The sequence below is a fragment of the Electrophorus electricus genome, chromosome 6 (assembly GCF_013358815.1).
Source record: "Electrophorus electricus isolate fEleEle1 chromosome 6, fEleEle1.pri, whole genome shotgun sequence".
Taxonomy (NCBI): Eukaryota; Metazoa; Chordata; class Actinopteri; order Gymnotiformes; family Gymnotidae; genus Electrophorus; species Electrophorus electricus.
In genome coordinates, this window is record NC_049540.1 from 380001 (window position 1) to 397290 (window position 17290).

The 17290-nt window shown below is 41.1% G+C and overlaps 3 protein-coding genes across 4 annotated transcripts in view; 2 read left to right on the forward strand and 1 right to left on the reverse strand.

Annotated features, from left to right (window-relative positions):
• The window catches only part of radx (RPA1 related single stranded DNA binding protein), a 6867-nt gene extending 5446 nt beyond the window's left edge, over nucleotides 1-1421 (forward strand). Inside the window, exons 12-14 of one of the 2 annotated variants that reach the window (XM_035526742.1) lie at nucleotides 174-452; nucleotides 869-1018; nucleotides 1170-1421. In XM_035526742.1, the coding sequence (XP_035382635.1) occupies nucleotides 174-452; nucleotides 869-1018; nucleotides 1170-1318 (578 nt within the window). In that variant the 3' untranslated portion in view covers nucleotides 1319-1421. Of the gene's footprint in view, nucleotides 1-173; nucleotides 453-868; nucleotides 1019-1169 lie in introns of those variants that run through there. The other variant, XM_035526743.1, reaches the window with a different exon arrangement.
• Nucleotides 1422-7360: 5939 nt separating this feature from the next.
• LOC118241579 lies at nucleotides 7361-11014 on the reverse strand. Its single transcript, XM_035527459.1, has 6 exons — nucleotides 10648-11014; nucleotides 10042-10125; nucleotides 9595-9678; nucleotides 9432-9494; nucleotides 9220-9342; nucleotides 7361-7731 (listed from the first exon to the last, which is right to left on the reverse strand). Exons 1-6 carry the CDS (start codon nucleotides 10844-10846, stop codon nucleotides 7442-7444), a joined length of 843 nt encoding a protein of 280 aa, XP_035383352.1. The 5' UTR covers nucleotides 10847-11014; the 3' UTR covers nucleotides 7361-7441.
• Nucleotides 11015-12133: 1119 nt separating this feature from the next.
• LOC118240061 lies at nucleotides 12134-14933 on the forward strand. The gene is made up of 7 exons (XM_035527412.1): nucleotides 12134-12491; nucleotides 12689-12772; nucleotides 12924-13007; nucleotides 13189-13251; nucleotides 13367-13429; nucleotides 13535-13657; nucleotides 14482-14933. The coding sequence occupies exons 1-7, from the start codon at nucleotides 12299-12301 to the stop codon at nucleotides 14763-14765; spliced, it is 894 nt and encodes a 297-aa protein (XP_035383305.1). The 5' UTR covers nucleotides 12134-12298; the 3' UTR covers nucleotides 14766-14933.
• The last annotated feature ends 2357 nt before the right edge of the window (nucleotides 14934-17290 follow it).

The following is a 17290-nucleotide window of genomic DNA, read 5'->3' on the forward strand; positions in this document are numbered from 1 at the left end:
GATTAGACCTGGTACACAACACCGCTACAAACACCGAGCAAGTACAGAAGAGTGTCTGGATCTGATTGGTCCAGTATGGACATACATGTAGACCTTTACCACATCAGTGTGAACTTTGTTAAACGTTTCCAGCAGCGCTTGATCTGACTGTGTTTTCCCCCCCTTCCCCCCAGACAACAGGCAGACAGCAAGTACAGTTGCTCTTGACCCCAGTGCATCATGGGAGAGCAGTGTGTGGGCATTACTGAAACAGAACATAGTGAACCATTTTCGCTGTGGCTCTCTGGATCGAGAGAGTATGGCAGAAAAGTTCAGCTTCGATGATAGAGACGCTCTTCTCTACAGAATTAACCTTAGCCCGTCGTCATGGAGCCCGGATCTTCCATCAGACACGATCTTGGACACACACACACCGGTGGACGCATCAGGATACTTCACACTCACAATCCTGGGTAAGAGGCCAGGGGTGGGGTCAGAACAGGGCGTGGTCTGACATGGCCGGGGTCACTCCGTGCTGGTCCTTAATCCCTCTTCCCATGTCTTTGTTCAGATTTTTGCGATTTTCTTGTCTTAAACGTGGTTGGACTCCTCAGGTAAATCAGCGCTTCTCCCACGTTCTACTATTTGAGAAACTGGTTGTTGTATTTTGTTTGAATGTTAGAGCTGATCGCAGGTAGTAGGTTTGTTTCCTCTTCACTCCTGACAGATTCTGTTTGTCAGTTGTTTTGCTGGTAATACAGTGACTTAATTAGGTCACGTTTTCCCCTACACCAGGTATAGAAGGATACAAACATTCTGTCATTTACCCTCCCTCTCTCTCCCTCTCCCTCTCTCCCTCCCTCTTTCTCTCTCTCTCTCTCTCTCTCAGGTCTGAATCAGCAGGCTGCAGTAAATGCTGTTTTTGTCCCTGTTTTTTCCTCTGATGATCCCCGAGCCGTCGGAATGCCAGCGCCTGGTCTCCATGACAACACACTGATGGCATTCCTTTCATTGGGTGGCATTTGTGCTCAGACCACTGGTAGGTACTTCTCCGTGTGTGTGTGTGTGTGTGTGTGTATGGCTTTTTTTGTTTATCTGTATGGCTATAGTCTGTATAAACATTTTTCACTATATTTCTTGCACTCACTCTCTCTCTCTCTCTCTCTCTCTCTCTCTCTCTCTCTCTCTAGAGACATTATTAAGCTCCGCCCCAGCGTTGGAAGGGGTGAAGGTAGTGTGTGTGTTGGACGTGTGTCTGCTGGGTCCAGAGAGGGTCGAAATCATCTGCTCTAAAATCTACCAGACGGCCCACATCTCAGCCGATGTCTCTCCCGTGTGAATCTTCTCTGGTCCCTTAAAAAGCATTTTTTCTTCCAGAGTTTACTAACCTTGTGTGTTCTTTTGGCAATTCTGGAGAAATAAACATTTATTTTACTACTTTGCTTTTCTGTGTAAAGGGTAGTTATTTAATAAATATATAATATAAAAATAAGTTCGGGGTTTCAGACTTTCAAATGAATTATTCGGTTTTAGAACTGTTGGGAAATACATCTGTTATTTTATTGGAACAGTTGTCAACACCCACCTGGATGAGGTCATACAGTTGTAAGGGGCTGCCTGCTATGCACACCTCTGGCCACCAGGGGGATTCTGTTTCTGTCATGGTGCACTCTGGTGCCGACTCCTCCCCATGATTCATCTGAGCAGGCAACCTTCGTATGCGTGTGTGCGTGCATGTCCAGTGATGGGTGGTGGTTTGAAGTTTCAAGTTTGGTTTATTTGTCACATACACAGTATAACTCGCGGTGAAATGGTTGAGAGTGCTCTGTCCAAACTCAGGAAAAGAAAACGGGTGCATAGAGAAAGATATGTTCTATATATGTAGAAAAATATATTAATAATATGTACAGTGTATATATATATTATGTTTATATACACAATGTATATGGTTATTTATATATGTATGTACACAATGTACAGAATGTACAGTTCCATCTTGTAGATGACATATTTACAGTTTTTATGTTGCATGGTGGTAATAGAATATCTATATATATACAGTTATGCTACATGGTGGTGGTGGTCCCCACAGTTTATCAGTTTCCCTGATTCAGGGCCTGAATGGCCTGTGGGAAGAAGCTCCTCTTCAGTCTCTCTGTCTTGGTCTTCAGGGAGCGAAAGCGCTTCCCTGACCTCAACAGAGAGAAGAGCCTATTGTTGGGATGGGTGGGGTCCTTCACAATCCTCCTGGCCTTGGTCTGGCACCGCTTGTAGTAGATGGTCTTCAGGTCAGGAAGTTCCGTGTGAGTCATACGCTCTGCTGAACGCACTACCCTTTAGAGTGCTTGTCTGTCCTGCATGGTGCTATTCCCAAACCAGACTGTGATGTTCTCCGTGAGGATGCTCTCAATAGTGCAGGTTTAGAAGTTCCGCAGTACCTTGGAGGGCAGTCTGAAGTCTCTTAGGCGTCTGAGGTGGTAAAGATGCTGACGAGCCTTCTTTGCCAGGGAGTTAGTATGGCAGGACCAGGACAGGTCCTGTGAGATGTGAACACCAAGGAACCTGAAACTATCTACTCTCTCCACCGTGGTTCCACTGATCCTCACAGGTTGGTAGTGCCGCTCCTGCTTCTTGCTGCAATCCACGATCAGCTCCTTTGTCTTACTGACGTTTAGGATGAGATTATTTTCCTGGCACCAGTTTTCCAGGTGTTTAATCTCCTCCAGGTAGGCCCTCTCGTCGTTGTCCGAGATCAGGCCCATGATGACGGTATCTTCAGCAAACATGACAATGATGGTGGAGCTGGAAGTGGCTGTGCAGTCGTAGGTGTGCAGTGAGTAGAGCAGGGGGCTTAGGACACAACCCTGAGGAGCTCCAGTGCTGAGGGTGAGGGTAGATGAGGCGCAGTTGCCCACCCGTACTGATTGTGGTCTGTCTGTTAGGAAGTTGGAGATCCAGTCGCACAGGGATGTATGCAGTCCTAGATCCTCCAACTTAGTAGTGAGTAGGGAGGGGATGATGGTGTTAAATGCTGAACTGTAGTCGACAAACAGCATTTTAACATAATTTCCCCTCCCTTTGTCCAGGTGGGTCATTGTGGTAACACCACAGTGGTGTTCTCACTGGTGTGTATCGTTTGTAAAGTTGTTTTATAAGTGTAACTAACAACAATAATAATAATCAGACCAGGCAAGCCTTCGTTACCTGTATACATCAGTGAGCCTTGTTGTCTGTGACTTTGTGACTGGTTGTCCTTACTTGGACCACTTTTGGTAGGTACTAACCACCACACACCAGTAACACCCCACCGGTTGTTGTGGAGAAGCTTTGACTCAGTCGCCAGCCATCACAGTTCGGTCCTTGTTTAGGTCGCTCGGATCCTCTCACATATCACACCTGGACACGTGTCACTGTAATGAGACCCACTGTTGGAGTGGGAGGGGTCTCAGATCATCTCTTAAGAGCCTTGTGACTTGCTGACTGACCCACTGTTGGAGTGGGAGGGGTCTCAGATCATCACTGAAGAAACATCAGCTAAATCCTGTAAATGTACATTTGTGTACGAGCAATAGAATTCCAGTTCATTTGTGTGTGGGAATGTCAACCATTGCTTACATGGGAAAGGGGAAGAAGCAACTGAGTGTTGTGACTGGTTGCTTTTTCATAGAGATTTTGTTAATCGAATATCAACCTGATCTCCAACCTGCACTGTAATGCCACCTGATTTATATTTCGTATAGCCGTTATAGTCCTAGTTGTTTAGGAAGAGAAGCCTCTCTGTTTTCTTGAACAGATATAAATTGGGAAAATGCCCCTTTTCTGCCGAACAGGAAGTGAACCTGAAATAGTAGAGTCCTCTGACTGGAGCCATAAAGACTCCTGAAATAAGAGACACAAATCTGTTATTTTTGACAGTGAATTAATCACAGAACATGAGCTACATGACAGTGAAAATGTATGCAGGCACCCAGTTTAACCATAATCACCAACCAGAAAACATGAACTAATATTCTGAACTTCAGTGTGCAGTTGATAATTCTCCCTTCACAGAACAAAAATACTACTAGTAGTAATAGCAGTAATTCACTATTAGTCAGTCTGTCCTTCAAAGCTGTTAATGACAAGTGCATGTTTATTTACCCAGGTGTGCACAGTGTCATGTTTTAATTCACTTCATTATCGCTGTACAGTAGTCAGTGTCACATTTTACCTCACTGCCTTACCACCATACAGTAGTCGGTGTCACATTTTACCTCACTGCCTGACCACCATACAGTAGTCGGTGTCACATTTTACCTCACTGCCTTACCACCATACAGTAGTCGGTGTCACATTTTACCTCACTGCCTGACCACCATACAGTAGTCGGTGTCACATTTTACCTCACTGCCTGACCACCATACAGTAGTCGGTGTCACATTTTACCTCACTGCCTTACCACCATACAGTAGTCGGTGTCACATTTTACCTCACTGCCTTACCACCATACAGTAGTCGGTGTCACATTTTACCTCACTGACTGACCACCATACAGTAGTCGGTGTCACATTTTACCTCACTGCCTTACCACCATACAGTAGTCGGTGTCACATTTTACCTCACTGCCTGACCACCATACAGTAGTCGGTGTCACATTTTACCTCACTGCCTGACCACCATACAGTAGTCGGTGTCACATTTTACCTCACTGCCTTACCACCATACAGTAGTCGGTGTCACATTTTACCTCACTGCCTTACCACCATACAGTAGTCGGTGTCACATTTTACCTCACTGCCTTACCACCATACAGTAGTCGGTGTCACATTTTACCTCACTGCCTGACCACCATACAGTAGTCGGTGTCACATTTTACCTCACTGCCTGACCACCATACAGTAGTCGGTGTCACATTTTACCTCACTGCCTTACCACCATACAGTAGTCGGTGTCACATTTTACCTCACTGCCTGACCACCATACAGTAGTCGGTGTCACATTTTACCTCACTGCCTTACCACCATACAGTAGTCGGTGTCACATTTTACCTCACTGCCTGACCACCATACAGTAGTCGGTGTCACATTTTACCTCACTGCCTTACCACCATACAGTAGTCGGTGTCACATTTTACCTCACTGCCTTACCACCATACAGTAGTCGGTGTCACATTTTACCTCACTGCCTTACCACCATACAGTAGTCGGTGTCACATTTTACCTCACTGCCTTACCACCATACAGTAGTCGGTGTCACATTTTACCTCACTGCCTTACCACCATACAGTAGTCGGTGTCACATTTTACCTCACTGCCTTACCACCATACAGTAGTCGGTGTCACATTTTACCTCACTGCCTGACCACCATACAGTAGTCGGTGTCACATTTTACCTCACTGCCTGACCACCATACAGTAGTCGGTGTCACATTTTACCTCACTGCCTTACCACCATACAGTAGTCGGTGTCACATTTTACCTCACTGCCTTACCACCATACAGTAGTCGGTGTCACATTTTACCTCACTGCCTTACCACCATACAGTAGTCGGTGTCACATTTTACCTCACTGCCTGACCACCATACAGTAGTCGGTGTCACATTTTACCTCACTGCCTTACCACCATACAGTAGTCGGTGTCACATTTTACCTCACTGCCTTACCACCATACAGTAGTCGGTGTCACATTTTACCTCACTGCCTGACCACCATACAGTAGTCGGTGTCACATTTTACCTCACTGCCTTACCACCATACAGTAGTCGGTGTCACATTTTACCTCACTGCCTTACCACCATACAGTAGTCGGTGTCACATTTTACCTCACTGCCTTACCACCATACAGTAGTCGGTGTCACATTTTACCTCACTGCCTTACCACCATACAGTAGTCGGTGTCACATTTTACCTCACTGCCTTACCACCATACAGTAGTCAGCATCAAGTACTAATTCACTGCATTATGACTGTACAGTAGTGTCACATTTGACCTCACAGCTTTACTACAGTTCAGTAGTCAGTGTTGTTTTAATTCACTGCATTATCACTGTACAGTAGTGTCATGTTTTAATGTGTGTGTGTGTTCATTTAGAGCCCATCTGCCCATTCCTGATCTACTCTGTGCGCCATTGACCATTTGGAACCTTCAAACACCTGTAACCCTAGACCCAACAACCCCTGACGTCCCAGACCCGGCTTGCCCCGACACCACAGCCTGTAGTTGTAGAATTGGATGTCACTGACTGAGGGGGCAGAAAACAATTCATCATTCTGCTTTTGCAAGACGTCTTGTATGTTTTAGCCTGACTTTTAGCAACAATGTCCCAGCTGACTGTCCCACACACCAACTACCACCTTTACTGTCACTTAGAAGCCTGCAGGTTGGCAGATGGGCTTTGGCTTTACTTCTGAACAAGAACATAAAGAAACAACCTCAAACTCATGTCAGATCAGAAAAGACCATCCAGTGGATAAAGCACGTGTTTTTTGATGGGTGTGGAAGTTCATTTATTTAAATACTTGTTTAATATTTACAACATATCATATTTAATATTTCATTTTTGACTCAGGCTTTATTTTACTGCACTTTTCACATTTATTTACCTTTACATCCTGGAAGAACTTGGAACGCAACCTCTGCACGCTTATGTAATAGCATATAATGGCAACATAACAGCATATGATAGTGTATAACAGAGTATAGTAGTATAAATTGATGTTGTGTACAGAAGATTACATTTTCAAGCTACAGTGAGAACCTTCAGTATAGTGTATCTATCTTTTGTTGCACTTGGCTATAATGTATCTTGTATTGTAGTATTTGGGTACAATATATCTAATGTTATATTACCTGGGTATAGTGGATCATGTGTTGTAGTACTTGGGTATAGTGGCTCATGGGTTGTAGTACTTGGGCAAAGTAGATCATGGGTTGTAGTACTTGGGTATAGTGGATCATGGGTTGTAGTACTTGTGGTCTCAGGCTTGTCTTAGTCTCAGCATCATTCAGGATTGGTCCTGTCTCAGTTTTGGGGTCAGACAAGTAAGACAGTTCACAAGACCAACCGAGTGCATTAGCACAGCTTAAAGGTTCTTGTTTATTCACTATACAAAATACTAACTGTATGATAGCACATGCTATTGAAACTGCACGATTAGCACATCTATTGTAATTGCACAATCAGCACATGCTACTGTAACTGCAGGATTAGCACATGCTATTGTACCCATCAAAGTTTAATCAATGTTTAATTAATAGTGCAACTCTCTATTTTCTCCATCACCTAAGACTGTAATACCTAGTGTTGCCCTACATGCATCCACGTATAACAGGAAAGGCCAGCTGCAGTGTTAATGCACATATCACTGCTTGACAGTCAAGGAAGCACCAGACATTTTGCAGATTGGTGAGAATTTATTTGATTTCTTTACAGAGTGAGAGGTGCCAAAGTTTTAATGGGGATTTTGCTTCCCATTTCAGCGATCAGAGTGATGTTGGAAAGAGCAGGAAGCCACTGAAGATATTCCGTTTGTAGGAATCGTCATAAAGCTTGTAGTTGCTAGGAATACGCATGTCCACAACATCTCCTTTCTCCAGCTGCAGCGTGAGACCGCCAGAGAAATGTCGGACGTAACCATCACTATTGTACTCAGACAGGTGCGTCAGCCTCTCCTGGTTTCTGTACAGGCTAACACCTGAGTAATGCCCGTTGGAGGATCCACAGGCAGTGAATCTGAAATAGTACACACCCGTAGTTGGAGCAGTGAAGACCCCTGTAATGAGAGATGCATAGTTATTACAAGTATTAGTTATTACATATTGCTAACTACACTGTGTTAATTAGGCAAGAGAGTAATTTGACCATATCATTTTAATGCAAATTTTCCAATTCCCAAGCTGTAAACTTGATTGCTTATTGGATTTCAGAATATCAGGTGATGTGTATTTGTGTAATGAGGGAGGATGTGGTCTAAGGAGTTCAATACCCTATATCAAGGTGTACATAATTATTAGGCAGCTTCTTTTCCTCTATCAAGACCGGGCCATGAAATATCTGAAGACAGATTTTCCAGAAGATTTATGGACTGATGAGACAAGAGTGTCTCTTGACGGACCGGATGGATGGGCCTGTGGCTGGATCAGTAACGGACACAGAGCTCCACTTCGACTCAGACGCCATCAAGGTGGAGGTGGGGTACTGCTATGGGTTAGTATTATTAAAGATGAGCTACCTTTTCAGCTTGAAGATTGACTCAGAATCAACCTCTCAAACCTACTGCCAGTTTTTAGAAGACATTTTCTTCAAGCAGTGGTACAGGAAAAAGTCTGCATCTTTCAAGACGACCATGATTTTTATGCAGGTCAATACTCCATCGCATGCATCGAAGTACTCGACTGCGTGGCTGGCCAGTAAAGGCCTTAAAAGGTGAAAGAATAATGACATGGCCTGACCTAAACCCTGTTGAGAACTTATGGGCCCTTTTTGGAGATTTACGGTGAAGGAAAACAGCACAGCTCTCTGAACAGTGTCTGGGAGGCTGTGGTTGCTGCTGCACAAAAAGTTGATCATCAGCAGATTAAGAAACTGACAGACTCCATGAATGGAAGGCTTATGACTGTTATTGCAAAGGAGGGTGGCTATATTGGTCACTGTTTAAAAAAAAATAAAAAAAATTAATGAAATTTCAGAAATGTTTATTTGTAAATTTTGAGCTGTTTGTTTATTATTCTCACTTTAACTGATGAAAAACAAGTGAGATTTCAGTTTTCATTTAGTTGCATAATAATTCTGCTCACTAATAGCTGCCCAATAATTCTGCACACACAGATATTTTACTAAGAAAGCCAAAACCTCACTTAGTACTTTGTTAAATATTCAGATTTGAGGTTTATTAACATTTTGGACTGACCAAGAGCACTGTAGTTGTTCAATAATAAAATGAATCCTCAAAAATACAACTTGCATAATAACTGTGCACACAGTGCAGAGGCTATTCAGTTTCATTCACTGTTAATTTAATATTTTTGTTTAAACTCATTAATGTTTCTTAGCAGTGACTATTAACCTGTAACTTCTAATTTTCAGGACAGTGCATCAACCCTTCCGATATATTTGATATGTTTAGCACAATACTGATATTAAATTAATGACTGATATTGTAGTGTTTTGTTACAGCTTTGTAGATGTTAAACCGATTTTCGATATATATGTGTCATGATGTGTTCATTCATTGTCCTTCGTGTTTGCTATATTTTAATACCTGTATTTGGGTTGTAACCCTCTCCGATGTTTGTGAAGACTTTAGTATAAATCAGGATGGTCAGAGTATTGAGTGGCCCCACAGGTGCAGACAGCCCTGCTGAGAATGCCACCTTTGGTTTCTCTGAGAGCACACAGAAGAGACTTGGATCAGAAACCAAGTCCTCCACAGGTGAAAACAGAGAGAGTTCTAACCTGATGATGCTGGCTTACCTGTGACTTCTTTCTTTAGTTTCTTCACAATGCCCTCACTGACAGTTAGCCTCTTCGTCAAAGCTGTTAGAAATTAAAAATGGATCTGAGAAGTCTGAATTACAATCATTCAGTTTGCCCTGCTTGGTTTTTGCTCACAGCTGCATGCATTTTCTTGTTTTACCTGCATTCTCTTTCTTCAGTTTCTGCACATCACCCTCACTGGATGCTAGCGCAGTTCTTATTACTGTCAGCTCGGCCGACTGAGCTAAAGGCAAAATTCAGCAACACTGGAATCAGGTCAGGACATGAGAAAATCCACACGCACTTATTACACATTATTACTTCACACTAACAAAGTAGAGAAACCAACTGGAATGAATTCCTTTAGTTCTCAGTAACACTAACACACACCACAAATCCAGTATTAAGTTTAAGTCTAATACAATAGAGCAACGGTTTCTTTAGATTCATCACATTGGTCTCAGTGCCTTGACAGGGTTAACAGAGTTAACGGAGATTTTACGGACTATAACGGGTCTGTATGATTTGTAATCTACACATTTTATTACTTTAAGGTCATTACATTATGTACATATCCAAACATTTATTGAGTAACTCCTTCCATTACCTGAAATATGTTTGTTCATGGTCTCCATTTTAGTCACAGTTTGTTTGCTTTGTTTCATTTGCTTCATCAATTTGGTCTTCAGAGCTAAAAAGAAGTCATCAATAACCTCAAATTATATTATTATTATTGTAATTATATTGTAATGTTTGTTAAAAACTGTCTTATTTGACCTTGAATAATCAAACCCATCGAACAACAAATGAGGGCTATTTAAACATTGCTGTAACATTTTTAGTTATGGATCACATTCAGCTTTTCTCACGCTCCTGTAGTCTCGTATGAGGCTGGGTGCAGTTCCCGGGGAGCACCTACATAGCGTCACACTGTTGTTACCCCAGTGTTGGTAGTTAGCTACTTCCACTATTTCTCCCCTACCAGTCATGTGCCACCAGTACATCACAACATGTGCTGGATGTGTAGGGAGGGGAGAAGCTACCAGCTCCACCAACACCAGCATGCAGACACTACACTGACTGAAACACGCATGTCACTCAGGATAAGTGTCCAGCATGTGCCGTGAAGAGAAAACTAACAAACAAAGATGAAGTATCATTTTATTTTTAAAGCATAGCTAAAAGCCAATAAACAAACTCATTGTTCACCAACCTTCATTGTCCTTCTCCATGTGTTTTATCTGAGTCTTCAGCTCCACCAGCATGGCTCCTTGTTTATACACGATGTCTCTCAGTTCAGGCTGCTTCAGTTCAGTAGGGAGGTCTGATGACTTTGAAGCTTCAGCAGTTTCAGCATCCTGCATGCTGATGGTGAACAGCAGCAGTAGAGTAAGAACAGCAGTTCTCTTCATCTTTACTGACTCTCTCTTCTCTCAGTGTCTGGTCCTAAACTGCTGCTCTTATAGGTCTCCTGAGATGAGCAGTTCACAGCTCTTATGATGATGATCCCACTGATACCTCCTCCCATCTTCCTTTACCAAATAAGGCAGTGATGCTTCTTAGCACATTTTCTTTCCTACAGGAGGTATGTTGAAGTAGACGTGACATTGTGTTTTATCGTGCAGCTTCTAAGAGGTCACTGGTCTTCACATGCTCTGCGTCTGCTTTGACAATGACAAGATAAAGACTGTTATCTGCATCACAAATCCATACCAACTCATCCAGTTTTAACTTGAATGACACATGCAGAATACAGTGACATGCTTCTCTGTGAACTGGACTCAGAGCGCAGGGTCACTTATTGTACAGCACCCCTGCAGCTGAGAGGCTTAAGGGTCTCGCTCAAGGGCCCATCAGTGGCCCATCTTACCCGGCTATTCTCTTCTTATAGCTCCTGTTTCCATTTCCTCTCATACTGTAAAGTGTCTTTGACTATCCTGAAAGGCGGTTACAAATAAAATGCATAATTATTATTATTATTATTATTATTATTATTATTGGTTGAGTTTTGGTGGTAGTGTGTCGATGAATTTTTGTATAATTGTACTGTGTATTAACATGAACTGTGCTTGTCATGAGAAACACCAAGTTAAAACTGGCCTGTGAGATGAGTTGGTATGAATTTGTGATGAAGATAGCAGGCCTTATCTTGTTATTGTCAGAGCAGCACAAGGATTGCACAACACTAACCATGACAAACAGAACACATCTAGAAAGTAAACAGTATCAATTAGTGATACATTTAATTTTGACCATATGTTATTATTATCAATGGAGTTCTAATTTATTAGAATGGTACACCAGTGTCACTTTTGGAAATTATTACTCAGTAAACAGAATAGTGACAATGGACATTTTAAAGCCTTTTGTAATGACTACTTACATAAAACAACATTTCCCCCCACGATAAAAGTCAGAAATGAAACTAATAGAAACTGCATTTACATGAACCTCATTCTGATAACTTACTGAATTTTGTAAATATTTGATTAAAATGTTGGTTATGCAAAGGTGTGTCTTAAACATAAATCAGGTTGATGATTCACTCACAAATTTAGATTTACAGTTTAAGCAAACAAGCTTATGGACATTATTAAACTTTCTGCACAAAAAAAGAAGACGACATGTGAAGACCAGTGACCTCTTAGAAGCTGCACAATAAAACACAATGTCACGTCTACTTCAACATACCTCCTGTAGGAAAGAAAATGTGCTAAGAAGCATCACTGCCTTATTTGGTAAAGGAAGATGGGAGGAGGTATCAGTGGGATCATCATCATAAGAGCTGTGAACTGCTCATCTCAGGAGACCTATAAGAGCAGCAGTTTAGGACCAGACACTGAGAGAAGAGAGAGTCAGTAAAGATGAAGAGAACTGCTGTTCTTACTCTACTGCTGCTGTTCACCATCAGCATGCAGGATGCTGAAACTGCTGAAGCTTCAAAGCCATCAGAACCCCTTACTGATCTGAAGCAGCTGAGAGACATCATGTATAAACAAGGAACCATGCTGGTGGAGCTGAAGACTGAAATGAAGTATGTGAATCAGGAAAATGCAGGTGATGTTTATTTGTGGTTGTTTTGCTAAAATGCTACATTTCTTGCTTGAATGCCCAAACATACAACAGTAAACATTCACCAACTGAACTCACAGGATTTTGAAGTTTATTGGTTTTCCAAATTTGTCTAAAAGTATGAACAAAATTCTTTCAATTGTTTAATGATAAACTTTGAATGTTAAATAATTCTTTGCCAGCCCTGAAGACTAAAATGGCCAAACAGATGAAACAGAACAAACAAACAGAGAGTAAAGTGGAGCTTTTGAATAAAGAGATTTCAGGTAATGGAACTAGCTATTCATGGCAATAGATTCTGTATGTAACAAAGCAATGTTTGTGAGCTGAAAGTTATCCAAATGTACTTGTTGCTTTTATGAAGTGTTTAAACCTCTGGTGACATTTTCCAGTAAACGCATGTTTTCTGTCTTGTAGCACAAGCAGCTGAGGGGACTGCTGTGAAGAACAGGTTAGCAGCCAGTGAAAGTGACGTGAAACGCTTGAAGAAACTGAATGCAGGTAAATGAATGACAGATGTTTGTCATGTAAAAACACAAACCAGCAAGCTTTTGTTACCTCTGGATGTTTTTGTGGGAGTGTAGATAATATTTTCTCACACCTGTAATTGTATTTAAACATTTTTTGACTTGGCAATAAGTATCCACGATTGTTAACATTATTGGTATCTCATCATGAACAGCAACAAAAACTGCAGTAGAAGCCAGTAAGAGTGAAGTAGTGAAGCTGAAGAAAGAGAGTGCAGGTAAAGCCCTACAGTATGGGCTCATGACACCGACTACTGCAAGGTACAATACATTATGCACAGACCATAACATTCACTTTTCCACTTACCTCTGAATGAATCTGTTTCACAACAGCTTTTAACGGCAGACTGGCTACAAGTGAAAGTGATGTGGACAATCTGAAGAAAGACATCATAGGTCAACTCAAAACACCTCGCTGGTGAACCCACAAGAAGATGAGATTTTACAAGTCCATGTGTTCTGTGTCATTGAATTATGATGTTTTGGGCTTCGAATTTGCAGAGAGACCAAAGGTGGCATTCTCAGCTGCCCTGTCTGCAAGTTTGGGACCTGCGAGTGGCATCGTAAACGTAGTTTACTCTAAAGTCATCACAAACATTGGAGGAGCTTATAACCCAAACACAGGTACTGAGTGAATGTGATCAGATCAGATTCGACCCAATCAGACTTTCAGAACACCAACGATGCAGCTGTAGCACTGCAGAACACTGAAGTGAGTCTGGAGTAATAAATAATGCCAGGGGGTTTTGTGGTAGCTCAGTGGTTAAGCTTGACTTGCAATCAGAAGGTTGCCAGTTCAAGTCCCACCACTGCCTAGTTGCACTTGTAAGTCACTTTGGATAATTGTGTCAGCTAAATGCCATAAATAAATGAAATTGAAATGAAATGAACAATGCAGTATTTCCTGGAGTAATAATTAAACAATGCAGTATTTCCAGTCTTACAGGGCTGGTTCATATGACCACTAATCCATTGTTCAAGCCAACCTTAACTGGTAAATATAAACTGGCTTGTTTGACTTAAAGCAATACATAACTACATAGTGAACACAGAATGATAGAAGGACACAACAAGCAAGAAACAGTGGCAACCTTTTGCATTTAATAGACGCGCTTATCCAGAGAGACTTACAAAAGTGCTTTGTCATTGAATTATAGAAGGTATCCTAGCCAGTACAGAACACAGAACAGGTTGTGTTAATAATCAGGAGAACTGGAATGAATGATAATGTTGGAGAGTGTGGTTAGCGGTGTGGGTTTCTCGGCTGTGGAGTTCTGGTCAGGGCAAGCAGACGGTATGAGTGTGAACATATTGATTGGTCAGTTACACCAAAAACCTGTGAAGTATAGTATGGATTTACATCATGAAGTATAGTATGGTTTACATAGTTTTTACATAGGATAGTATTTACATGTGTAAAGGTAACACTGATGTTTCTCTTATTTCAGGAATATTTACAGCTCCAGTCAGAGGAGTCTACTATATCAGGTTCACTACCTGTTCACAAAATAGTGGCTATAATTCAGGTGTACAACTGTACAAGAACAGTGAGAAGCTGCTCTACCTCTATGAATACAATTACAATGGATATCAAAGATACATAAGTGGTGGTATTACCCTGCAGCTGGAGGTTGGAGATGCTGTTCACACACGCTTACCTGATACGTTGATGCTCTATGAAACTGATACCAATCGTAACACTTTTAGTGGCTTCCTAATCTTTACCATGTGAGTTTTTCAGATTGTAATCTGGTGTGGTGGCCATTTTAATATTGAGGTTACATTTTGCGATTTATTTAAAAAAATGTTTTTTGCTTCTAGATTAAAAAAAGACAAAATATTGTCACAATGTATTAGCTGATCCTGTTGCATTATAAATAAAGTGTCATTATTCTAAATATGGAGGATTACTATCGTCTGATCCATTAGCAGACTTGGTTGGTAGAATGATTCTTATATATGTCAACTCCTATATGAATTCAAGTTTAAATCTGCCTGAGTTACAAAGGTACTCCTAACAGAATAAAAATGTGTTTGGTGTGTTTGGTAAGATGACTGAACATTTCCAAAATGCACTGTTGGAGGCATAAAAAGGTGGATGCTGGTGGTGCATCTCTCTAAAAAGCACACCATTTGGGTGTAGGACAGAAGTTTCTAGAAAGTTTGGTGGTTCTATCTCAAAAGCTGTCAAAAAATAGCGATCCAAAATTAAGAATGGTATAATAATAATAATAATAATAATCAGAAGAAGAAGTAAACAGCAAGTTGCCTTTGTGAAACCAACTTTATAACAAGTATTGCAACTAGGGGTACATTTATTGAATAAACAGAACATGCATAAAGACCACTGATTAAAATGTTAATAATGACCAGAGGTATTAAGTTGAGTAAACCTGCTCTAGTAAAACAAACATAAAAGAAAATGAACCCAAATGAGATTCATGGTGGACAGAGAATGATTTAACAAATAAAAGAAAGAAAAGACAAGAAAGAAAAAAAATCTATGAGAGTGATTAATCAGGGTGGAGCATACATTTAACTGAAAAATATATTTTCAATTTAAATTAAACTAATTTGAACTATATCATAAAAGTCCCAATGAGTTATTAATTGACTGAAAAATTCAGAGCTAATCTGCTGGTATGAATGTGGGCAAAGGGTCTGATCAAGGTCACAAGTGCAGGTTTACTATGGCGCCGGTCCAGTGTCCACTGGATGTGTCTGGCCCAGTACATCTTGCATTAGTAGAACATGTTCCTTTCTGGGCTGTCATCCTGTGTATAATGGACACAGAGTTGGAACTACAGTGTCTGGACCTTGTATTAGGATCAGATACCTGCACCCCTAGTGTGGTGCAGCACCATCTCACACTCACTGGGTGGAGAATGGTCTGAACCAGGTGGTGTTCATTTAATAGTGGACCAGTACTCATCCTGATTAGGGATGAACAGGGTGGAGGGAGGCTGATACCCAGTCAGCTACAGAGTGGGACTGTACACAGACACTAATAAGGTGAACAATTTGTTTAATTGCACTGTGTATTATGTAACATGAACTGTGCTTGTCATGAGAAACACCAAGATAAAACTGGCCTGTGAGATGAGTTGGTATGAATTTGTGATGAAGATAGCAGGCCTTATCTTGTTATTGTCAGAGCAGCACAAGGATTGCACAACACTAACCATGACAGGAACCATGCTGGTGGAGCAAGGAACCATGCTGGTGGAGCTGAAGACTGAAATGAAGTATGTGAATCAGGAAAGTAGAACATGTTCCTTTCTGGGCTGTCATCCTGTGTATAATGGACACAGAGTTGGAACTACAGTGTCTGGACCCTGTATTAGGATCAGCTACCTGCACCCCTAGTGTGGTGCAGCACCATCTCACACTCACTGGGTGGAGAATGGTCTGAACCAGGTGGTGTTCATTTAATAGTGGACCAGTACTCATCCTGATTAGGGATGAACAGGGTGGAGGGAGGCTGATACCCAGTCAGCTACAGAGTGGGACTGTACACAGACACTAATAAAGTGAACAATTTGTTTAATTGCACTGTGTATTATGTAACATGAACTGTGCTTGTCATGAGAAACACCAAGTTAAAACTGGCCTGTGAGATGAGTTGGTATGAATTTGTGATGAAGATAGCAGGCCTTATCTTGTTATTGTCAGAGCAGCACAAGGATTGCACAACACTAACCATGACAAACAGAACACATCTAGAAAGTAAACAGTATCAATTAGTGATACATTTAATTTTGACCATATGTTATTATTATCAATGGAGTTCTAATTTATTAGAATGGTACACCAGTGTCACTTTTGGAAATTATTACTCAGTAAACAGAATAGTGACAATGGACATTTTAAAGCCTTTTGTAATGACTACTTACATAAAACAACATTTCCCCCCACGATAAAAGTCAGAAATGAAACTAATAGAAACTGCATTTACATGAACCTCATTCTGATAACTTACTGAATTTTGTAAATATTTGATTAAAATGTTGGTTACGCAAAGGTGTTTCTTAAACATAAATCAGGTTGATGATTCACTCACAAATTTGTAAGTGTGCAATACAGATGAGAACTTTAGATTTACAGTTTAAGCAAACAAGCTTATGGACATTATTAAACTTTCTGCACAAAAAAAAGAAGACGACATGTGAAGACCAGTGACCTCTTAGAAGCTGCACGATAAAACACAATGTCACGTCTACTTCAACATACCTCCTGTAGGAAAGAAAATGTGCTAAG

Bases quoted from the DNA above. Each gene is read 5' to 3' on its own strand.
- LOC118241579 (XM_035527459.1), bottom strand. From the start codon at position 10,846: ATGAAGAGAACTGCTGTTCTTACTCTACTGCTGCTGTTCACCATCAGC. The intron at 10,126-10,647 runs GTTGGTGAACAA...ACTTCTTTTTAG, and splicing joins CATGGAGAAGGACAATGAAG to CTCTGAAGACCAAATTGATG. The intron at 9,343-9,431 runs GTAAGCCAGCAT...GTGTGCTCTCAG, and splicing joins ACTAAAGAAAGAAGTCACAG to AGAAACCAAAGGTGGCATTC.
- LOC118240061 (XM_035527412.1), top strand. From the start codon at position 12,299: ATGAAGAGAACTGCTGTTCTTACTCTACTGCTGCTGTTCACCATCAGC. The intron at 12,492-12,688 runs GTGATGTTTATT...ATTCTTTGCCAG, and splicing joins TGTGAATCAGGAAAATGCAG to CCCTGAAGACTAAAATGGCC. The intron at 13,658-14,481 runs GTACTGAGTGAA...CTCTTATTTCAG, and splicing joins AGCTTATAACCCAAACACAG to GAATATTTACAGCTCCAGTC.